We start from the raw sequence: 25,784 nt of genomic DNA on the forward strand, positions 1-25,784 counted from the left end.
TCTGTCTCACCATCTATGGCCGTCCTATCGCCCTCACTCCCACCCTTAAGTACCTTGGCGTCACCCTCGACTGTCGCCTCCCCATCTCCGGACAATCCAAGCCAAGGCACACTCCCGACTCCATCTCCTCAAGCTCCTTTCCGGCCGTACGTGGGGTCTGGACCCCTCCAACATCCTCCACACCTATAAATGCCTCATCCGCCCTATCCTTTGTTACACTCATCCGGCCTGGATCTCCGCCCCCTACCTTCTATAAATCCCTACAAATCCTTGAGTGCCATGCTCTCCGCCTCGCCTATCGCATCCGTCTCCCCTCCCCCATGCGGATCCTGTATGATCTCATCCCCTTCCCCCACCTCCTCCTTTTCCTTGAAAGGATACAGATCCTGTACACCTCCCGCAAACTCGATCCTCCTCCCATCCTCTCCCACCCCCACCCGCTGCCGCACCTGTATTCCCACGTCCCACCCGGTCTCCATCTCTCCACCCTCCTTGCCCTCTCCCACGGTGGCTTCCGCCAGCTCCCCCCCCCCCCGATGATGTCCTCCTCCCCTCCATCTACCCCTCCTACCAACTTTGATCCTCCCTCCTTCTTCCTGTGTCTGTTCTTTTGGGCACCCTCCCTCCCTCCTCCCTTTCTCCCTACTCCTCCCCCGGGCCTCCCCTCCCCTTTCCCTCTACTCCTCCTCCCATCTCCTCAGCCATTGGCATCTTTGTTCTCCCCTCTCCACCCCCCTCACCCTTCTTCCCCTCTTGGCAGGTCCCCGGACTCGCACACGCTACGTGGACTTTCGCACGCCGGAGATCATAGCCATCAGTGTCTCGTGTGTGTGACGTCGTTTTGTGTTTTTAGTGTCACGCTTCTACGTTCACTTGTGCCGTCGGATTCATCAGTGTTATGTGCGCCGTGTCAACGTGTTTTCAGTGTCGTTATCGTCGAGTGTGAACGGCTCCGTGTTTTTTTTGTGTATCTGTGACCACTACTTTTTGCCCGTCACTTTTTCTTTCCTAATTCTCCGTTCTGTGTACTGCCATTGTTACCACTATGGCTGAAGAGCGGCGTAGCATGCTGCTGACAGCCTGCCTGATTGTTCAGGAATTAAAATAAAAATACAGGAAAAAAACCCTAGTCCAGTCAGTCTGGTACTCGCTCTGGACTACGCTTCTGTCTCGGCGGTACTACGTTCTGGTCGTTGCTCGTTGTTGACATTTGCCTGGCTCTGGTTCTGAGTGGTTTTACTGTTGGTGTTTGGTGTTGTGGTTTCCACAAGCCTCCGTTGTTTATCTCTTCCTTGCTGTGTCGGCCATGGTCGGTCGTGGTCGGTTGTTGTCAGTTGTCGTTGGTCTGTCGCCCGACTCGTCCTGTGTTTACCCGGTGGTGCGTGCTCCACCGCCGGCGGCTTCCCCGCCTGGCGGCTCCGATCCGCAGCCCAAGGCGCTCCCGCTGTTGGTTTTGGTTACTACAGTTTCTACATAATTTACGTTTCGGATCTCAATGCTACCACTGGTAGATTTTCAGACTCCGTAATGAGGATGCTATCCACGATGAAAATGTGTACGGAGAAAGTTTAAGTTTTTCAAGCCTTGAACTATTAATTAATGAATTAAAAACTGTTTCAGAAGAGCTGAATTTACCTTTGCGACATATTTACAGCGCACATGAAACTTCCTTGTGTTGGCGCGCTGCGCCCGACAAAACACTGGCCAACACAACAGGCAGTAGGGCTCTAAAATGCATTGTGACGTACCCCATACACATGTATTTTATGGGGTGCGTCATCTAAAACTTGCACCACAAATATTGCGGAAATCGAACGTGCTATTGATGTACGGTTTTCGTAAAATGGGTTGGTAGCCAATCAACAGATCATAATAATACTTACAAATGGTTCAAATGGCTCTGAGCACTATGGGACTCAACATCTGAGGTCATCAGTCCTCTAGAACTTAAAACTACTTAAACCTAACTAACCTAAGGACATCACACACATTCATGCCCGAGGCAGGATTCGAACCTGCGACCGGAGCGGTCGCTCGGCTCCAGACTGTAGCGCCTAGAACCGCACAGCCACTCCGGTCGGCCTTAATAATACTTACAAGCTGTACTTACTGTGCAAACGTGCACTTTTTTAAATGAAACTATGGCTATTGACATTAACAAACTACAAATAACGTAAAGCGGGAGGTCAGTGGTATTTGTTGCAGGATTCTAGAGCGAGTCATTTACAAGATCTCGTCTATTGAAAAGTTCCTACACCAACACTTGTTCGTGCCATTCAGCCTGCTTAGTTGCAAGGCATGCTCTTGTTATCTTTAGTTACAGTGGGCTCGTGTATTCCTTGAGTGCCTTGCAACTTGCTATGCAACTCGTGTTTGACAATCCAAGAAGTAGGTCGTGAGTGGATGATGCGATTTACCAATGCAGAAAAAAAGCGACATGCTTACGATATACGGAGAGTACAGGAAGAAGGCAGTTCGTTCTTGTACTGTGTATGCGGAAGACTTCCCAATAGACGTCAAGGCCTTCGGCAGTTATTTATCAACCTCTTCAACCAGTTATGTGAAAGTGGTAGTGTAACACCTAGGCAACAAAAAGAAAAGGTAACGAGTGACGGCAGGAGAGGGGGAAATTTATGTTCTTGCTGGTGTTGCAGTTGGTGTGCTCGTTAGCTCCCGTGCAATCGCACGAGGAAGCGACATGAGTCGGGCAAGTGCCTACGCATTCTCCGGGGACGTATGTTCCATCCTCATCACATCTATCTCCATCAAGAGTTGCACGGAAACGATTGTGAGGAAACTGCTAACATCTGTGCGTGGGCGTTAAGACAGGCTACTCCAGATGTACCATGTATCGTATTTAGTGCTGAAGCCAGATTTATCCATCATTGTCAGGTAAACCGGCGAAACATGCACTATTGGTCTGTTGAAAATTCCCACTGCCTTCGTCAGGTGGAATGTGAGCGTACATCGAGTGTAAACGTGTGGTGTGCGATAGTGGACCATCAGCCTTGTTTCATAGGCGGAACACTGAAGGTGCTCAAGTATCGCAGCCTCCTATCAGACCATCTTCCACGGATGTTAGAAGAGGTTCCTGTGCAGACTAGGACGAACCTGGAGTACGAACTTGATGGCTATCCAGCCTATAGTGCACGTCGTACAACACCATACTTTCACGAATTAATTGTGGATGAAGATAGCTTGTACCTTGACAGCCCGTTTCCCGGATTTGATGCCTGTTAACTTTTTCTGTGCGGAAAGCTGAAATATGCCGTCTACAAAGACAAAGCAAGTACACCTGATGATATGCAACGACGTATTGCGTCAGCCTGCTCGGACATCTCCACTGAAATGCAGGCAGCACGTGTGCAGCAGACTGAAAGCGTGTACTGCCGCTGCCGGTGGGCATTATGAACACAAACTGTGATGGCCAACTGTCTCGTTACTGGTCTGAATCCACATAGCTAGTGCATGCACTTTTGTAGTTCTTCAGTGTGTGCTACCACAGGTATTGTACAATTGTCAGTGTCGGACCGTTTCAAATGTGGAATCTCGTAAACGATTCGCACCAAAATCCTGCAACAAACATCACTGACATTCTAATTTACCCTTATTTCAGTTTGTTAATATCACTCAGCATTGTTAGATTTAGAAAAATATGGAAATCTCTAGAACTTAAGACAGACATAAAACCATTTTCCTTGTTAGTCACGTGACGTTGACAGGCAGAAAGAAAGCGGGAGTCAAAAGTGAGGAGTAGCTGCAATTAGCGATCGTGCTACATTACACCTCCTTTTCTCTCTGTCTCTGTTTCTGGATTGTTGTTCCCCATTCGGTCATTCATAGTTATTAAATCTATTTAATCGGATGAGGATGCAAAGGTTGTTTACAGAATAGGAAATATTTGGTTTATTCTTGGAATTGTTCAGTCTCCGCAAGAATTCGGACGACACCAGGATTCAGAAAACTTTAGCAGGTGACACATATAGCAAATCGCTTCACATCCATAATTCAGCTATACAGTGAATGCAGCTTGAATGACTGAACTGAACATCATGTCGATAATACTGCAGATTTATCCCTGACATTCTGAAACGTATAACACCCGCCAGGGTAGCCGAGAGCTGCGAATTAACTACGAGGGGCGGTACGTCGGCCAGCCGGGATGTGGTTTTTAGGCGCTTTTCCACATCCCACTTGGTGAATACTGGGCTGCTCCCCACGTTCTGCCTCAGTTACATTGTTCGCAGACATTTGAAAAAGTTCGCACTATTTCATGGCTTACACGAGATGCAGACAGCTGGGGTACACAGATTCTCTCCCAGGGGGTTTGGGGTGGCAACGGGAAAGGCATCCAGCCACCCTCTGCAGCTAACACTGCCAAATCCATAGTAGCACACCCGACCCCACGTTGAAGTGGGATGAGGTTCACAAGAAATGATGATGATTCTGAAACGTGTCCCTTGACTGGCTCCTGTTTCCTGAAGATTTTCCTCGTTGAGGGGATTTACAGAGGAGGGTGGAGGAGGCGTATTCTTGTCCTTGCAACAGATGTCGATCAACTACCTCAGTGACCTGTTCGTCTTGTGCTGGCAATTGAACGTGCACTGTGGAATTCCATGGGTCCTTTTCTACAGTTGTATAGAGTTGTGTTTGAGGAAGCGGGAGAAATGGTATTATCAACTCTGTTCTGGCTGTGTAGTTTTAGATTTTCTTCCTGTCTCCATTGTAGGATGGTATGAAAACCACTACCAGACGAAACAATCGCAAAAACTTACCACAAATATCGTGACAAATAAAGTTCATAAATTATATAACGATTGCCATGACCACGGTTTTTCAGTTCACACTGGGCAATGTATCGCCAGAACAGCCTAATCTTGTAGCTCATTAGAATCACAATAATTTCTACAAAGGCGTGAGACTTCTCAGTATGTTCCTGCTTTGAGTAATGGCTTATATCTTCTCACCAGTAGGAGGGGAACAGTGGTGCTGGTGCAATTTTTTACAGCAGGTTGCCTACATCAGGGGTAGGTATGTAGCCAGGGGCAAACCTACTGGAACTTAAACTATTGTGCTGCTAGAAAGATCCTTCCTTTTGATTGACAGGCACTTAACCTGTTGTCCTCCCACCCCCTCCCACTCCCCTCAAACTCAGGAAACCCCCAACCCACCCCCTCTTCTCAGGTCTGATTTATTGGAATAACCCCTCTCACTCTTATCAGTATGACCCCTCTGGTAAACACCCCTCCCCTTCCACGCTCCCTCCAGGCTTTTGGCTGGAAAAAAGACTCAGCTGATCGGTCATTTGGAGGGAAAGCGATTGCTGTGTATGGAATATTGTTTGAACAACTTAGACAATGTGTCGAATATTGTTCATTTAAACAATTTAACAGATTCAAGGCAGTGTATGGAATATATGGAAATTGGTGTAGAGGAAGGATCTCATAACAGGAAATTCAAGGGTATAAAGTTAATTTATAAAAAATTCAGTTTGTTGGACTGGATTGCTCTTGCTCATCATTCTCTACTGTTTGGAAACATGTAACTCTTGCAAGAAGAAATTACTTAGGGGCAAACACGTTGCATAACTTAATGTTCAGCACTGTACTGTGGGTGTCTTAACCTAATACTGTAGAACAAAAGAGAACTGGTATTTTTCATATATTATTTTAATGTTTAGCCCTTTGTCAGCACTTAACCTATTGTACCGCCTTTGATACCAAATTAAGTAATTAGTTATGTCCTCCCACCATTTTCTGGTACATTTTACGAAATTCATTTGCTTTTGAACTCCATTTCTGGGGCTTTCTTCTTTGTCTCCCACCCCCTTAAACTAATGTACTGTGTTTTACATAAAAATTATGCAAATTAACCTATTGTTCTGGAATGATCCTGTTTTCTGCTCCATGTCACCCACTCACACACACCATCCCCTTAACTACTGTACCGCTAACACCACGTTGATATAAAAAATGTATGCAAATTAATTAAATCTATATTCTTCACATGTGTGGGGTAGTTTATCTTAATTTGCAGCATCCTGTTTGTCAGTGAAATCGCTGGAATACAGTTTAATCAAAAGATTGCTAATAAAAAGCACATTCCGCCACCTGATGCCCAACACCACTGTGTGCACTGGCAGCCCCCACAAAGTGACGATGCGGCTGTCAGCTGCCAAGCAATGCACAGGTGTCCGTACAGGTCCTGGAAGCACGAGGCGGCAGCATCGCTTTCATACTTGGCACATGAGAAATTCATGAGACTGTTCATGATGTCATTCAATTCGAATATAATTTGTTGAAATTCGTTGAAAATGATGAAACTTGCTGAAATTTGTTTAAATTTATTATATACCTACAGCATTAGAGGTTTAGCGCGGTGTTAGCACCACAAGAGGCTGTGATATGCTGTGTTGTCGGTAGTCGGTCTTCAATTAGCGAGATGTTGATGCCAGACGGGGGGGCGGGGGGGGGGGGGGGCAGTTTTAATAGCTGTATTACAAGCACTCATTCAGCCAAGGGGTGCATGCACAGCTCACTGCATGAAGAATGGAACCGAGCATTAATGATTGAACATAAGAAGAGGAAGAATACGGTGTTGCAAATAAATGGTTTGCATGCAAGATGCATTACACAACACATGGAAATATCTATCTCTGCTGGAATAGTCTGTCATTTCTGAAACCTACGTATAACTTTCCCACCACATAAGAGACAACTGCCTCCGATTCACCAGACCAAAGAACTGACCTAGTTCGCACGTTGACCGCTAGAGGGCATCGCAATAGGTCACGTGATCATGCAGTTCAGTCCATAGAACTTTATTTATTTCTTGAACAGTTTATTTACAGAAGGATTTCACCTAGTTTGTTTATTACGCTGAAGCAAAATCACTGACCCTGATGTGCTTGGGGGTCACAATAAACGGTTTACAGACCTGGAAACTACTCGTAAATATTGCATTACGCTGATGTGCAGAGTCGCAAACAAGTCATAAATTACCGAAATAATCCAGTACAGAGCATACAGAAGTGCAAACTACTTGCATATCACTGAAATAATTCATGGAAACATGTTCACAATGCTTGAACACCCGAAAATGATTCAGTGCACAAACATTCAGTGCACATAAAAAACGCAACTTGTCAGCAACTCGAATCCTGATTCTACAGGATGGAAAGCCTAAATGGACCCCCTAAGAAATGGAAACTGTCAACATGTGAGAGAGGAAGTTTAGATTAGTGTACTTTATTTATTTTGCTCGCGAAACTGACACAAATATCCATCCTAATTACATAATTAATTACAAAGGTCGGTCCTAATGACACAACTATATGCATAGCGGTACACAAGAACGGCCTAAAATCACAATATAGCGCTAAAACTGACTATACCATATTATGGTGTTATGATGCTGGGAAAAAAACCGCAATACCACTAAAAACTTACGCAAATATCAATCCTAATTACGTAATTAATCCCAAAGATCGGACTTAATTACACAACCATATGCTAGCGCTTCTGAAGGACGACAATACTCCGCAAAAACAGACAATACTTTACAACTAGTATTATCCTGCTGGAAAAAAAAACTCCCAATACCACGCGAAACCAGTGACAAACACTCAGACCCCACCTTAAGCCGGCCTGGGGGGGGGGGGGGGGATGGGGAGCGAGCGGTTCTAGGCACTACAGTCTGGAACCACGCGACCGCTACAGTCGCAGGTTCGGATCCTGCCTCGGGCATGGATGTCCTTACGTTAGTTAGGTTTAAGTAGTTCTAAGTTCTAGGGTCCTGATGACCTCAGAAGTTAAGTCCCACAGTGCTCAGACCCATTTGAACCATATCCACCCTCCACCTACAAGCTAGGGGGAAAAAGGATGGGGTCTAAGGTTAAACCTTTATCCTTCTTTGTGGGAAATACGTTCAACTGGCTAGATGCTGGTGTTGGACAGACAGGAGTTTAAAAAAAGTGTATTACTTGCAAATATATACCATCTTTCGCTGTTTGGCGTCAGAGTTCACTACACACGCCTACAAAAAACCACCTTACTGCCCAGCTAACCGAAGCCAATACACGCTATCACAGTTGATGAAAATAATGCGTCACAGTTATAATTTAACTTCGAAATTGTCACGTGGAAAACCAGCACTCGTATTGAATGGGTCATCATGCATCACATGTACTGGGGACAATTGTCGTCCTAAAAGACTGCAGTTGACCGTGCGTTCTCATCCATGTACAATCACAAAGTACGGGATGGATCTACTCCGCCAAAAGCCACATGGTGTGTGCTGGCCACTGCCCGCACTGACACGATCGCACTTCGGCAACACAAAAGCAGGTGTAGTTAACTAGGAGATAAAAGGGCGGCTCGCCCCAAATGCATCTTGGTTGTCTAAAGTACAGTGCCGCAGCCGCCCCTAATGGCTAGGAGGCGCCGCTGTGAGAGACTAGACAGGTCCGCTCCAGCAGGGACCAGACGAAAGCCACAGTATTGTAGAGGACTCACCCGCCGTTCTGCGAGGGAATATTTAACATAAACTCGACTCCTATAATAAAGATACTATTAACAATAGGGGAAAAACCTTCCACGACGATAATAAATTTACTCTTTCCATGAAAAGAGACAGTGTCCAGGTTCATTTCGTTTTATGAGCAAAATCGGTCTAGTTTTTTACTTTCGACTGAGAAACTTATCATGCCTGCCAAGACATTTACGTGTAAACCCAAAAAAGAAATTAGAGGAAACCCATATTTCCACTCATGAATACCGATGTCGGTGATGTAACAGATTTCAAATCACCCCTACGATTTACAAAGTCAAATAAGGTCTTCCTCGTATCTAGAGAGCCAAATGCACACACCACAATCGAACTTCTCTCAACTAAATAAAGACGTGAAATGCGAAGAACCAATCAACGGAACAATTTACATGGGCGGGAACAATGGCCCAGCGCAAACACACTTCCATATTGAATCTTCTCAAATTTCCAATTCATCACGAAAGCTGTCCAACGCATACTAAGTATTAGTTCGCTATTCTGCCATCTAGAGGACTACACAGTTAAGTGAACTACATTCCTGCATTGCAACAGTCTTCTTCATTCAGACGGTCCCTGCCATTAGCCGGAATCGTGAATCATTCCTGCCACACGTCATGCATAGACAGAATCATCCTACAAAATCGGCCACATATATATTTGATCCCTATACTTACACTTAAATGTTACGATTGCGGTTTCAGTTGAATGACATTCGACAATGAGCGAAGTATCGGAAACACACCCTGCCGATGACTCTGGAAATACAGGGTGATCAAAAAGTCAGTAGAAATTTGAAAACTTAATAAACCACGGAATAATGTAGATAGAGAGGTAAAAATTGACACACATGCTTGGAATGACATGGGGTTTTATTGGAACAAAAAAACCAAAGTTCAGAAGATGTCAGACAGATGGCGCGTGAAAGATCTCTTGCGCGCGTCGTTTGGTGATGATCGTGTGCTCAGCCGCCACTTTCGTCATGCTTGGCCTCCAAGGTCCACAGACATCAGTCCGTGCGATTATTGGCTTTGGGGTTACCTGAAGTCGCAAGTGTATCGTGATCGACCGACATCTCTAGGGATGCTGAAAGACAACATCCGACGCCAATGCCTCACCATAACTCCGGACATGCTTTACAGTGCTGTTCACAACATTATTCCTCGACTACAGCTATTGTTGAGGAATGATGGTGAACATATTGAGCATTTCCTGTAAAGAATATCATCTTTGCTTTGTCTTACTTTGTTATTCTGATCAGATGAAGCGTCATCTGTCGGATATTTTTTGAACTTTTGTATTTTTTTTTTTTTTTTTTTGTTCTAATAAAACCCCATGTCATTCCAAGCAAGTGTGTCAATTTGTACCTCTCTATCTACATTATTCCGTGATTTATTCTGTTTTCAAATTTATACTGACTTTTTGAACACCCAGTATAAATATCTCTACCACTGTTTTGACTTGACATACTCTTCCCTTTGCTATCGCAGTATTTCAAGTCAAATTCATACCTTCCTTATGACTGGACATAGTCATCTCCTTTGCACATGTCGGAACACAAACACATACTTTATAAACCTGATGCTAATGGCAAACCTATCACACATCCCCTACGACTAAGTATAATACGTTGTCGATAAGTGATTGCTGGCGATACGAAATAATACTGACTGAACATCAACGGTTGGTGGTCATGTTGCCTCATAAGTTTTTCATGCGAGTGGTACCACTGTCTCTCAGAAAGAGAGGCGTGATCATCTTACAAACCGTCAGATGTTGGAAAACACAATCATATTAAGTGTCTTAACAGTTTATATGAAGAAATAAACTTTTTACATAAAGTGTCAGGAACGAGTACATAATGTTTCGTAAAACTTCTAGAGGCAATTTTATACAACGAAGTATCATCGCTATGGTATGTAAATTTATTTTACACCTACATTTACATGGATACTCTGCAAATCACATTTAAGTGCTTGGCAGAGGGTTCATCGAACCAGCTCTGATTTCCCTTATTTTATCGTGGTGATCGTTTCTCCCTATGTAAGTCGGTCTCAACAAAATATTTTCGCATTCGGAGGAGAACGTTGGTGATTGGAATTTCGTGGAAAGATTGCGTTTCAACGAAAAATGCCTTTCTTTTAATGACGTCCAGCTCAATTCCTGTATCATTTCTATGACACTCTCTCCCATATTTCACGATAATACAAAACGTGCTGCCCTTCTTTGAACTTTTTCTATGTACTCCATCAGTCTTATCTGGTAAGGATCCCACACCGCGCAGCAGTATTCTAAAAGAAGAAGGACAAGCGTAGTGTAGGAAGCCTCCTTAGTAGATCCGTTACATTTTCTAAGTGTCCTGCAAATAAAACGCAGTCTTTGGTTAGCCTTCCCCACAATATTTTCTATGTGCTCCTTCCAATTTAAGTTGTTCGTAACTGCAATACCTAGATATTTTGTTGAATTTACGGCATTTAGCTTAGACTGATTTATCGTAAAGCCGAAGTTAAACGAATTCGTTTTAGCACTCGTGTGGATGACCTTACACTTTTCGTTATTTAGGCTCAACTGTCAATTTTCGCACCATTCAGATATCATTTCTAAACCGTTTTGCAATTTTTTTTTGATCTTATGATGATTTTATTAGTCGATAAGACGGCTGCTCAGATTGTCTCCCAAATCGTTTATATAGATAAGGAACAGCAAAGGGCCTATAACACTACCTTGGGGAACGCCAGAAATGACTTCTGTATTACTCGATGACTTTCCATCAATTAGTACGAACTTTGACCTCTATGACAGGAAATCACAAATCCAGTCACATAACTGAGACGATATTTCATAAGCACGCAATTTCACTACAAGCCGCTTGTGTGGTACAGTGTCAAAAGCCTTCCGGGAATACGGAATGGATCTGAAATCCCTTGTCAATAGCATTCAACACTTCATGTGAATAATGAGCTAGTTGTGTTTCACAGGAACGATGTTTTCTAAACCCATGTTGACAGTATGCCAATAAACAGTTTTCTTCGAGGTAATTAATTATGTTTGAACACAATATATGTTCCAAAACCCTGCTGCATATCGACGTTGACGATATGGGCCTGTAATTTAGTGGATTACTCCTACTACCTTTCTTGAATATTGGTGTGACCTGTGCAACTTTCCAGTCTTTGGGTATAGATCTTTCGTCGAGCAAACGATCGTATATGACTGTTAAGTATAGAGCTAATGCATCAGCATATTCCGACAGGAACCTAATTGGTATACAGTCTGGACCAGAAGACTTGCTTTTATTAAGTGATTTAAGTTGCTTCACCACTCCGAATATATTTACTTCTACGTTACTCATGTTGGTAGCTGTTCTCGATTCGAATTCTGGAATATTTACTTCGTCTTCGTTTGTAAAGGCATTTCGGAAGGCTGTATTTAGTAACTCTGCTTTGGCAGCACTGCCTTCGATAGTATCTCCATTGCTATCGCGCAGAGAAAGCATCGATTGTTTCTTGCCGCTAACATACTTCACATACGACCAGAACCTCTCTGGATTTTCTGCCAGGTTTCGAGACAACGTTTCGTTGTGGAAACCGTTGTAACCATCTTGCATGGAAGCCCGCGCTAAATTTCGAGCTTCTGTAAAAGATCACCAATTTTGGGGATTTTGTGTCTGTTTAAAATTGGCATGTTTGTTTCGTTGTTTCTGCAACAGTGTTCTAACCAGTTTCGTTTACCAAGAAGGATCAGCTCCACCGTTTGTTAATTTATTTGGTATAAATCTCTCTCAATTGCTGCCGATACTATTTCTTTTAATTCAAGCCACATCTGGTCTACACTTATATTATTAATTTGGAATGAGTGGAGATGGTCCCTCAGGAATGCGTCAAGTAAATTTTTATCTGTTTTATTTTTTATTTTTGCAGGTATATTTTTCGCTTATTTTTGGAGGATTTGGGGATTACACTAGTCATTCTCGCTACGACAACCCTGTGTTCTCTAATCCCTGTATCGGTTTTGATCGGTTCTGATGTTCGTTATTAACTCAGGATTACTTGTCGCTAAGAGGTCATCAAGTGCGTTTTCATAACCGTTTACTGTTCGCGTGGGCTCATGAAATGATTGCTTGAAATAATTTTCAGAGAATGCGTTTAGCACAATTCCGGATGATATTTTATGCGTACCTACGGAATAAAACAAGTATTTTCGCCAACATGTCGAGGGTAAATCAAAAGTAACCACCAACTATTATCGCATGGATCGGGTACGTGTTTGAAATCAAACTCAAGTTTTCTTTGAACCTTTCAGCAACTGTATCATCTGAATTATGAGGTCGGTAAAAGGGTCCCATTATTATTTTATTCCGATTGCCACCAATGACCTCTGCCCATACTAACCCACAGAAAGTATCTACTTCAATTGCGCGACAAGTTAAACTACTTCCAACAGCAACAAACACGCCATAGCCAGCCGTGTTTAGCCTATCATTTCGGAACACCGTTAGATTCTTCTCAAAAATTTCCACTGAGCTTTAACGAGCTTTCAGTGCCTATAATGATTCGAGCATCAGTGCTTTCTATTAGCGCTTGGAGCTCTGGTACTTTCCCAACACAGCTACGACCGTTATACCGATGGTATCTACATTCTTCCTGCGTTCGGCCTGCACCCTTTGTGACTGAAGCCCATCTGGTATTTTCCCGAGACCCTCTAACCTAAAAAACCGCCCAGTCCACGCCACACAGACCCTGCTACACGTGTAGCCGCCTCCTGCCTGTTGTGGACACCTGACCTATTCAGCGGAATCCGAAACCCAACCACCCTTTGGCGCAAGTCGAGGAATCTGCAGCCTGCACGGTCGCAGAAACCGTCTGAGCCTCTGATACAGACCCTCCACTCGGCTCTGTACCAGAGGCCCGCAATCGGTCCTGTCGACTATAATGCAAATGGTCAGCTCTGCTTTCATCTTGCAAGCAAGGCTGGCAGCCTTTACCACTTCTGTTAGCTGCTGGAAACCAGAGAGGAACTCTTCTGATCCAAAGTGACACATATCATTGGTACCGACGTGAGCAACCATCTGCAGTTGGCTGCACCCTGTGCTCTTCATTGCATCCGGGAGGACCCTTTCCACATCTGGAATGACTCCACCCAGTATGCACAAGGAGTACACATTGGTTTTCTTTCCCTTCTTGTCAGCCAAGTCCCTAAGAGGCCCCATAATGCGCCTAACGTTGGAGCTGCCAACTACCAATAACCCCACCCTATGCGATTGCCCGGATCTTGCAGGCTGAGTGGTTTCCCCTGAAACAGGATAGGCGACAGCATCTGTCTCAGCGACATTGTCAGCCACAGACAGCACCTGGAACCTGTTTGTCAGACAAACCGGGGAGGCCCTTACGTGCCGCCGCCTGGGAAGTCTTTCGCCGCCTACTTCGCCCCGGGGCGACCTCCCACTCGCCCACAGGTGAGGGGTCAGCCTCAGTGCCAGCAGTGGTGAGGATCAATCGAATGTTAAAAGCTATACTGGCTTTATAAATCCAGGTACGACATTACCTCAGAATGAGATGGTTTTTTATCTGGACAAATACCGTAACACTGAATTTAGGCGGTTATTGCTGGAGTATATGCTACTAGACCAGCAGTGCAGTTACACATAGCCAAAAGTGCAACCTCACAATAAAATTACCCAATTTAGAATGTGATTCGGTTAAGGAACGTGGTATGAAACCTGGATTTCCAACTCCCTCACGCCGCCGCCGCTAGATATTTCTCCAATATTTGTAACGCACTCTGTGTCAATATCACGTCAGAGGTTCAGTGATATATCAATTGAGTTATAGGGAATGGTTGATTGAGAGGGATCACAAACAGTAGATGGTGTGCTCATTGAGATCATAAGAAATGTGCACTAGCTTTTCAGATCTCTAGTGCTACGCTATCCGCTAAAAATCATACCTGGGATTTGGAATTAAGTCTCCCCAGTCAAGCACTAACCTGCGTTGGGTCCTATGAAGAAGTCCTTTAATGATTACAGCCATTAGTGAATCATATTTCTGGCACTCTCATATCTAGAAACGAATCACCTTCCTCGAACCTATCTGCTACAGTAAAATTCCAACCTCGTCTTAGGTAGTCCCTATGCATCTTGCAACTGCTGCCATTTCTGCAGCTTTACGCACGTAGTCGTTCCAGTTTAAGTCAGAACTGAGTAGGAGTCGGAGGAAACTATATCTTCCACCTTCTGCAACCCGTGTAGAAAGAGGCTAAGCTGCGTTACTGCTGCAGGACTGTGTTTTGACCATTCGGTGGAAATGGGAACTGAGAGAAGGACGAGCATTTTTCCTACTGCACTAGGGTGCGTCCCAAAACTACATACAAGTACTACAGATCCACCTCCCTCAGGGACCATTCACATCTATCGCCCCAACATGCTATCTTCGTTATTATCTACCATCCAACAGAGAAAAATTACGAACTATAAAAGCTCCGCTAACTTCATCCGACAGAGGACTCGATAAGAATTTTACCCCATCTCTCTTCTCCCATACACCTAAAACGAATACTGCATGCGTGCCGGCATCGAGCACATGTGACGATACTATTAAATATGCAGGTATTGATCAACTTAATAGACCAGTTTAATGTTTCATCACCTGTACTGTAGGAGGATGATCGTATCCCCCAGCCTATACTGTAAGTCGCAAGAGACGCTTCCTGTGGCCCTGTCTCGTTGTTTGCAACATTCTTTTTTCTGCTGCAGTACACCTTGTACATCGCCATACATTTTGTTTTTCCACCATGACTTCGAGGTCTGTGCCAGGTTCCAAATTTCCATTAACACGTTCTGATCCAAGGCCTCTCGCAGACAACTAGATGTCACGTGGTGTAAATCACTTTGTTATCGCTGCTACCATAACACACCACACACACTGGATGATTTTAAATAAAAATCAGTTACAACATAAGGAAACTGGAAGAGTTTTGCCGCACTGTGGAGAGTTACCAAACTACAGTCCGAAAGTGATTGACGAGCTCTACATTTAAACTCATCTGTCACAGTGACAGAATAGCTGACGGCTCTGCGTCCCATTTCGATTCATTCCTCATACTGCAGTCATGCATGCGATACTGTTTCCATGTTAGCCACCACCAGAAGGTGTTATCCCTCCACCATAACTCTTTCTCCAACTCAAACAAGCGTTGTCAGTCAATCATTATGTGTTAACCAACAGCGTACTAGTGGACGGATGGGACAGAAAAGACACTGTCTATGTACTGAAATAATAAGCATCACAGTTGATAGTGCGAACAGTTTTAGCAATTTCACAGTAATTTCAACACCGACGAATGATGCGACAGCACGTTTCCCAATTTCAATATCGTAGCTAAACAACCCCTTCCCAACTTTGCGCGTACCATTGTGAGTGTAGATAGATGACTGTGCAGTAAGTTCATTCATTGTTAATTCTCGAACACATACAACATCTAAGTATACCAGACAGCACTCTACATATTTCTGACACCTCGAGGATAGTGTTTAATTTACGATCCATCTCTATGCTAATGGGAGTCACAGAGCATTCTCAAGGTCGTAGGGTAAAATTAGAGACCGAAAGACCCCCTCACACTGTTTTTGACCAGCCCATCCAGCAGCACCACTATTAATTTCATCTGCAACCTCCCAGAAGTAGACCGCTACATTCCACATCTCGTAAATGCATGGAGCTTGCCGTGTCCTTCCCCAGCCAAGTGCACAAGATTTCTCAAGATGCTCTCATCTCGAGGAGGTTAGCACTCTTTCTCGATGTGTAGTAACAGATTTGAAAGTGTTGTACTGTTATAGCAGACAGTTAAGAAGACCTACAAACGGGTGATTTTTATGTGTGATGGAGCTACAGTCGGACGCAGTTAGAAGCATTTTTTACGTAAATCAACCACGCTTTCAATTTTAAAGTATTATTCCAGAGTCTAGAACCAGTACCTGGAAGGTATTGATAAGAGAGAACATAAACACATGCAAATGTATGGCGATGTACAAGGTGTACTGCAGTAGAAAAGAGAATGTTGCAAACAACGAGACAGGGTCACAGGAAGCGTGTCTTGCGACTTACAATATAGGCTGGGGGATACGATCATCCTCCTACGGTACAGGTGTTGAAACTTTAAACTGGTCTATTAAGTTGATCAATACCTGCATATTTAATAGTATCGTCACATGTGCTCGATGCCGGCACGCATGCAGTATTCGTTTTAGGTGTATGGGAGAAGAGAGATGGGGTAAAATTCTTATCGAGTCCTCTGTCGGATGAAGTTAGTGGAGCTTTTATAGTTCGTAATTTTTCTCTGTTGGATGGTAGATAATAACGAAGATAGCATGTTGGGGCGATAGATGTGAATGGGCCCTGAGGGAGGTGGATCTGTAGTACTTGTATGTAGTTTTGGGACGCACCCTAGTGCAGTAGGAAAAATGCTCGTCCTTCTCTCAGTTCCCATTTCCACCGAATGGTCAAAACACAGTCCTGCAGCAGTAACGCAGCTTAGCCTCTTTCTACACGGGTTGCAGAAGGTGGAAGATATAGTTTCCTCCGACTCCTACTCAGTTCTGACTTAAACTGGAACGACTACGTGCGTAAAGCTGCAGAAATGGCAGCAGTTGCAAGATGCATAGGGACTACCTAAGACGAGGTTGGAATTTTACTGTAGCAGATAGGTTCGAGGAAGGTGATTCGTTTCTAGATATGAGAGTGCCAGAAATATGATTCACTAATGGCCGTAATCATTAAAGGACTTCTTCATAGGATCCCATGCAGATATGTGCTTGAATAGGCAGACTTAATTCCAAATCCCAGGCAGCATTTCTAGCAGATGGCGTAGCACTAGAGATCTGTAAACCTACTGAACATTTCTTACGACCTCAATGAGCACGCCATCTACTGTTTGTGATCCTTCTCAATCAACCATCGCCTATAGCCTAGTGGATATATCACTGCACATAATGCGTTACAAATACTGGAGAAATATCTAGCGGCTTCGGTGTGAGAAATTTGGAAATACCGGTTTCGTACCATGTTCCTTAGCTGAATCCCTTCCTAAATTGGGTAGTTTTATTATTGCACCGTCCGCAACGTGTAACCGCACTGCTTGTCTGATACTATATACTCCAACGATCACCATCTGTATTCAGTGTCACGGTATTTGACTGGACAAAAATCTACCTTGTTCAGAGGTAATGTCGTACCTCGATTTATAAAGAGTATAGCTTTTAACATGGATAAATGTAAGCACCTGTAGAACCAAGACCGCTTGTGATGGTAATATGGTTGTGTTTTCCAACATCTGATGGTTTGTAACATGATTACGCCTCTCTTTCTAAGACACAGTGGTACCACTCGCAGGAAAAACTTATGAGACAGGACCACCAATCGTTGATTTTCGGTCAGTATTATTTCGTATCGCCAGCAATAATTTATTGACAATGTACTAGTAGTAGGGGATGTGTTATAGGTTCTCCATTAGCATCAGGTTTATACAGTATGTGTTTGTGTTCTGACATGTGCAAAGCACTGGACTAGGTCCAGTCGTAAGGAGGGTATGATTTGACATGAAATACTGCGATAGTAAAGGGGAGAGTATGTCAAGTCATAAGAATTGAAGTGTCGGCAGAAGTGCCAACACCGTGTTGTTTGAGGAAGCCGAAATGCACGCTATAAGCTCACGCAGGATGGCGTGAGGCGTGAAACAGGATACGTAATGAATGCTATAAAGAAAAGTACATAGCTTCTGGAATACTTAACTTTAATTCATAATTGTAGAACATCGCTCTTGATGATACAGAAGTATTATAGCAATTGAATACGGCGCCTTGCTAGGTCGTAGCAATTGACTTAGCTGAAGGCTATGCTAACTATCTTCTCGGCAATTGAGAGAGTCTTCGTCAGTGTCTGTTGCTAGCTACGTCGGCTGTACAACTGGGGCGAGTGCTAGTACGTCTCTCTAGACCTTCCGTGTGGTGGCGCTCGGTCTGCTATCACTGACAGTGGCGACACGCGGGTCCGACGTATACTAGCGGACCGCGGCCGATTTAAAGGCTACCACCTAGCAAGTGTGGTGTCTGGCGGCGATACCACAAGAATGGTGGAGATATTTCTATTTCCAGAGCCGTCAGCAGGGCGTATTTCCGAAACTTCACTCATTGTCGAACGTCATTCAACTGAAACCGCAATCGTAACATTTAATTCTAAGCACAGCGATCAACTATATATTTGGCCGATTTTGTAGGATGATTCGTTCTATACGTGGCCTGTGGCAGGAATGATTCACACTTCTGGCTAACGGCAGGGGCGTTTGAATGGAGAGGGCTGTTGCAATGCAGGAATGTAGTTCACTTAACTGTGTAGTCCTCTAGACGGCAGAATAGCGAACTAATACTTAGTATGTGTTGGACAGCTTTCGTGATCAAGTGGAAATTTGAGAAGATTCAATATGGACCTCTGTTTGCGCTGGGCCATTATTCCATCCCATGTAAATTGTTCCGTTGATTGGTTCTTCGCATTTCACGTCTTTATTTAGTTGAGAGAAGATCGATTGTGGTGTGTGCATCTGGCTCTCTATATACGAGAAACACCTTATTTGACTTTGTAAATCATAGGAGTGATTTGGAATCTGTTACATCACCGACATCGGTATTCATGAGTGGAAATATGGGTTTCCTCAAATTTCTTTTTCGGGTTCACTCGTAAATGTCTTGGCAAACATGATAAGTTTCTCAGTCGAAAGTAAAAAGAATACCGATTTTGCTCATAAAATGAAATGAACCTGGACACTGTCTCTTTTCATGGAAAGAGTACATTTATTATCGTCGTGGAAGGTTTTTTCCCCTATTGTTAATAGTATCTTTATTATAGGAGTCGAGTTGATGTTAAATAATCCCTCGCAGAACGGCGGGTGAGTCCTCTACAATACTGTGGCTCTCGTCTGGTCCCTGCTGGAGCGGACCTGTCTAGTCTGTCACAGCGGCGCCTCCTAGTCATTAGGGGCGGCTGCGGCACTGTACTTTAGATAACCAAGATGCATTTGGGGCGAGCCGCCCTTTTATCTCCTAGTTAACTACACCTGCTTTTGTGTTGCCGAAGTGCGATTGTATGAGTGCGGGCAGTGGCCAGCACTGGCCGGGTGGCTGTAGGCGGAGTAGATCCATCCCGTACTTTGTGATTGTACATGGAGTGTGTGTGTGCGTGTGTGTGTGTGTGTGTGTGTGTGTGTGTGTGTGTGTGTGTGTGTGTGTGTGGTTTGAGGTTTTCGGGCGCTAAACAGCGTGGTCATCAGCGCCCAAACGCATAGAAACAGGAACACATGCGGTGAAGGGACGAAGACGGACAGTGAACAAGGAGAACGGCTAAAATACACAGACTTGACGCAGTTCCAAATCCTCACATACAGAGGCAAAACAAGAGGAGAAGAAACGCACTAAAAAAGCAAAGGAAACACAAGGAAAAGAGAACAGAAATCGAAGTGAAACAAGTAGGTAATCGTGACTGGCGGACCTCTTACCTAAAAGCTGGGTGAGCCAGTCACCCAGCAGCACATTAAAATCCTCTCCCCAAAATCCGAGGCAACAAATAGGACAGGACACAAAACCGTAAGACCTTAACCACAGTCGTTACGTCGTCTTGCAAAGTAGAGGGCAAATCCGGTGGCAAGGAAACCAGCGTCCTCTGGTCAGAGAATAAAGGACAGTCAAGTAAAATGTGGCGGACAGTAATCTGGACGCCACAAGCACTGCAGATTGGGGGGTCCTCCCGCCGGAGTAAAAAACGGTGCGTTAAGGGACTGTGCCCGATGCAGAGGCGAGTGAGGAGAACCTCATCCCGCCTGCATGACTGGAAGGACGTACGCCATGGCCGCGTGGTGGCCTTGGCCAGACGCAGCTTATTTTCACCGACTGCCAGCCACTCCTCTTCCCACTGACGCATAACACGGAAACGCAGGAGGGAGGTAACAGCATGGAGGGGGACGGCACATTCAACAACGTGAGGGAGGGAACATGCATCTTTGGCAGCCACATCCGCCAGTTCGATTCCCCTAATACCCACGTCCCCCGGCACCCAGCAGAAAGAAACCTCCTTCCCCTGCTGTTGCAGGTAGAGTAGGGCATCGTGGATGTTCTGGACGACCGTATCCGCTGGGTACAAGTGTTGCATGGTCTGAAGGGCACTCAGGGAGTCAGACCAGATGAGAAACTTAAGACTGGGAACACATCTCATCTGCTCCAATGCCCGCAAGATCGCAAACAATTCGGCATCAAAGATGCTAAACTCCGCAGGAAGCCGAAACTTGACGACCCGATCAGGGAAAACAACAGCCCAACCAACAGAGTCCCCCTGTTTAGAGCCATCCGTAAATACTGGTACATGGTCGGGATGCTGGTTTAAAATATCGGAAAATAAGGAGGTAAAAACAAACGCAGGAGTGCAGCTCCTCCGGTACTCTGACAAGTCTAAAAGGACGCTGGGCCTCTGGAGCAACCAGGGAGGCAGGCGGGTAAAACCCAGTCGTTGAGGGGCCACATGCAGCACACCAAGGGACTCAAGCAAATGCTTGGCACGAATCCCAAATGGTCTCGTTGCCCTGGGACGACTGGAAATGATACGTTCCATAGGCGGTAGGGCAACGGTAGGGTACACAGGGGAGGTAGGACAGGCAAGGAATTGAAACACCTATGATTGTACATGGATGAGAAAGCACAGTCAACTGCAGTCTTTTAGGACGACAATTATCCCCAGTACATGTGATGCATGGTGACCCGTTCAATACGAGCGCTGGTTTTCCTTGAGACAATTTGGAAGTGAAATTATAACTGTGAAGCATCTTTTCCATCAGCTGTGATAGCGTGTATTGGCTTCGGTTAGCTGGGCAGTAAGGTGGTTTTTTGTAGGCGTGTGTAGTGAACTCTGACGCCAAACAGCGAAAGATGCTATATGCCTGCTGGTAATACACTTTTTTTAAACTCCTTTCTGTCCAACACCAGCATCTAGTCAGCTGAACGTATTTCCCACCAAAGAGAATAAATATTGTACCTTAGCTCCCAGCCTTTTTCCCCCTAGCTTGTAGCTGTAGGGTGGTATTGGGAGACGTTTTTCCAGCAGGATAACACCAATTGTACAGTATCGTCAGTTTTGCGGAGTACTGCCGTCCTTGTGTAGCGCTATGCATATAGTGGTGTAATTAAGTGCGATCTTTGTGATTAATTATGTAGTTAGGATCGATATTTGCGTGAGTTTGGAGTGGTATTGCGTTGTTTTATTCCGATAGGATAACACCAGATGTATTGTATAGTCAGTTGTTGCTCTATATAGCGATTTTAGGACGTTCTTGTGTAGAGCTATGCTATGTAATTAGGGCCGAACTTTGTGAATAATTATGTAATTAGGATGGATATTTGGTTCAGTTTCCCGAGCAACATAAGTAAAGTACACTAATCTAAATTTCCTCTCCCACATGTTGACAGTTCCCATGTGTTAGGGGGGTGCTTTTAGGCTTTCCATCCTGTAGAATCAGGATTCGAGTTGCTGACAAGTTGCGTTTTTTATGTGTACTGAATGTTTGTGCACTGAATCATTTTCGGGTGTTTAAGAGTTGTGAACATGTTTGCATGCATTATTTCAGTGATCTACAAGTAGATGGCAGTCTGTATGCCGTGTACTGGATTATTTCGGTAATTTACGAGTTGTTAGCGACTCTGCACATCAGCGTAATGCAATATTTACGAGTAGTTTCCAGGTCTGTAAATTGTTAATTGTGACCCCCAAGCACATCAGGGTCAGTTTTTTTGCACCAGCGTAGTAAATAAACTATGTGAAATCCATTGCTAAATAAATTGTTCCAAAAATGAATAAAGTACAGTCCTTCCTCTCTCCAGCAGCCCAGAATAGGCTGATTCCATTTCCTAGCAGTTTTCCCCTCCACACCACCGGGGGGGGGGGGGGGTGAGGGGGGATGAGGAAGCTGGGGCAGACGCACAGCTGAGAAAAACATGTGACGTCATCCTGTTGCTGTGCTCCTGTGGACTAAACTGCATGATCACGTGACGTATTGCGACGACCTCTAGCGGTGATTCCACGAACTAGGTCAGTTCTTTGCTCAGGTGGATCGGAGGCAGTTGGCTCTTGTGTGGTGGGAACTTATATGTAGGTTTCAGAAATGACAGACCATTCCATGAGAGACAGATGTATCCATGCATCTTTAATGCATTTATTTGCAGAACCGTATTCTTCCTCTTCTTATGTTCACTCATTAATGCTCGGTTTCATCTTCATGCAGTCAGTTGTGCATGCACCCCTTGTCTGAATGTCTGAATGAGTCCATGTAATACAGCTATTAAAACTCCCCCCCCCCCCGTCTGGCACCAACATCTCGCTAATTGAAGACCGACTACCGACACCGACTACCGACAAGCACACCATATCTCAGCCTCTTGTGGTGCTAACACCGCGCTAAACCACTAATGCTGTAGGTATATAATAAATTTAAACAAATTTCATCAAGTTTCAACATTTTCAACGAATTTCAACAAATTATATTCGAATTGAATGACATCATGAACAGTCTCATGAATTTCTCATGTGCCAAGTATGAAAGCGATGCTGCCGCCTCGTGCTTCCAGGACCTGTACGGACACCTGTGCATTGCTTGGCAGCTGACAGCCGCATCGTCACTTTGTGGGGGCTGCCAGTGCACACAGTGGTGTTGGGCATCAGGTGGCGGAATGTGCTTTTTATTAGCAATCTTTTGATTAAACTGTATTCCAGCGATTTCACTGACAAACAGGATGCTGCAAATTAAGATAAACTACCCCACACATGTGAAGAATATAGATTTAATTAATTTGCATACATTTTTTATATCAATGTGGTGTTAGCGGTACAGTAGTTAAGGGGATGGTGTGTGTGAGTGGGTGACATGGAGCAGAAAACAGGATCATTCCAGAACAATAGGTTAATTTGCATAATTTTTATGTAAAACACAGTACATTAGTTTAAGGGGGTGGGAGACAAAGAAGAAAGCCCCAGAAATGGAGTTCAAAAGCAAATGAATTTCGTAAAATGTACCAGAAAATGGTGGGAGGACATAACTAATTACTTAATTTGGTATCAAAGGCGGTACAATAGGTTAAGCAACTGGGGAAAACCACTTAGCAGAACAATAGGTTAAGTGCTGACAAAGGGCTAAACATTAAAATAATATATGAAAAATACCAGTTTTCTTTTGTTCTACAGTATTAGGTTAAGACACCCACAGTACAGTGCTGAACATTAAGTTATGCAACATGTTTGCCCCTAAGTAATTTCATCTTACAAGAGTTACATGTTTCCAAACAGAAGAGAATGATGAGCAAGAGCAATCCAGTCCAACAAACTGAATTTTTTATAAATTAACTTTATACCCTTGAATATCCTGTTATGAGATCCTTCCTCTCCACCAATTTCCATATATTGCGTACACTGCCTTGAATCTGTTAAATTGTTTAAATAAACAATATTCGACACATTGTCTAAATTGTTCAAACAATATTCCATACACAGCAATCTCTTTCCCTCCAAATGACCGATCAACTGAGTCTTTTTTCCCGCCAAATGCCTGGAGGGAGGGTGGGAGGGGAGAGGTGTTTACCAGAGGGGGAGAGGTTAATTAATTGATCAGTTTAATTAAATAATCAGTCAAACTGATAAGAGTGAGAGGGGCTATTTCAATAAATCAGACCGGAGATTGTACCTGTAGCAGTGAGGCAGAGGGGGTGGGTTGGAGGTTTTCTGAGGTTGAGAGGAGTGGGAAGGGGTGGGAGGACAACAGGTTAAGTGCCTGTCAATAAAAAGGAAGGATCCTGTTAACAGAACAATAGGTTAAGTACCTGTCTATCAAACGGGAACAACAGGTTTGCCCCGTGAGTGCTGCACCAGCACCCCTGTTCCCCTCCTACTCTCGCCGCTCCCCCCACCCCTGCACCCAAGTCACCTCATAGCCCTGGCTCTGCAAACATCTGTGAGTTGTGTTTACTCCGATTTTTTATATATCCATTTCTGTTTCCCTGATTATTCAAAAAGTTTGTAGTTGTTACAGTGTAACAATGAAAAGTTACCTCTGTTATGCTTTTTATACTATGAATGTAAATATTTGCACGCAGTTCTCTAATATTATAAGATGTGAACACCAAAGCTGTAATGCATGACACATGTCAAGTAATAAATATAAAATTTAAAATTTTTTTGTTAAAGGCATATGAATCACGCTACTCTAATTGTATTTATCCCACATTTAACAATATTTAAAAGGCAAATATCTTCATACCTGTATGTGCTGTTACAGCATTGATTATACGACTTCCTGCTGTGAGGCCAGTAACAGACACTGATGTTATTTCTATCTGGTACAGGGCATGTGAGTGTAGGTGATCAAGTACCACTGCAGTTGTTGATACTTCAGTATCACCAGATGATGTGTCACAGTTGACATCTTCACATGCCAGGAAATAAACACACTGAAAAAAGTTAAAAGAAAACTTGTTACACTTAAAATTGTACAATGGAAGGCTATTAATGCAGATTGAACAAATGTTTTACTCCCTGATGCTAAGTTAACTTTAAAAATTAACAATGTTTATATTATATTTCAACAGAAAATCAATGTTTTCCATCTGGTTTCAAACCACAGTTCATGTAAAAATGCGGAATTTGGTCAGGAGTAAGTGTTGTAGTGTATTCTGAACCTGCAGATGATAGTGACGCCTCTTAAAGGGACCACACCCTGTCTATCTAACCTATGTTAATTTAGGCAAGTATTTGACCCATTTCCGAAAAAAACTATTTGATACAGGACCTTAATACTTTTACTGTATGTTACAAGATGCTAATAGAGTCAACTGTACTCAAATCTACTGTATCCATTTTATAGTTTTTAAGAAATACTTTTTTAATATGTAATAAGTTTTTTCTGCAGAAAATATTTTTTGTGAACTCCCAAATGGGGGAATTAATTAGTGTAGTACCAGAGGTGGCTTTTTATGTTGCGCAGAGTGCCTGAAAATTTCATTCATTTATCTCTAATAGTTTCTGATATAATGGGCAATATGTACTGAAAATTTTAGTTTGCAAGAAATTAACTTAAAAGAAAAAACTTTTGAAATTTGTTACTTACAGTTGATTAAAATTGTCCTTCTGCATACAATGGCCCTTCTTGGGCCTCTAGCATGTCTT

General features: G+C 43.8%; 1 protein-coding gene across 2 annotated transcripts in view; it reads right to left on the reverse strand.

The window, feature by feature from the left end:
- The window catches only part of LOC126416700 (phosphatidylinositol phosphatase PTPRQ-like), a 179,519-nt gene that overhangs the window by 94,739 nt on the left and 58,996 nt on the right, over positions 1-25,784 (reverse strand). For both annotated transcript variants that reach the window (XM_050084508.1, XM_050084507.1), the window contains exon 5: positions 24,880-25,069. In XM_050084508.1, coding sequence (XP_049940465.1) covers positions 24,880-25,069 — 190 coding nt within the window. The remainder of the gene's footprint in view (positions 1-24,879; positions 25,070-25,784) is intronic.

The sequence above is a fragment of the Schistocerca serialis genome, chromosome 8 (assembly GCF_023864345.2).
Source record: "Schistocerca serialis cubense isolate TAMUIC-IGC-003099 chromosome 8, iqSchSeri2.2, whole genome shotgun sequence".
In the NCBI taxonomy this organism is placed as follows: Eukaryota; Metazoa; Arthropoda; class Insecta; order Orthoptera; family Acrididae; genus Schistocerca; species Schistocerca serialis.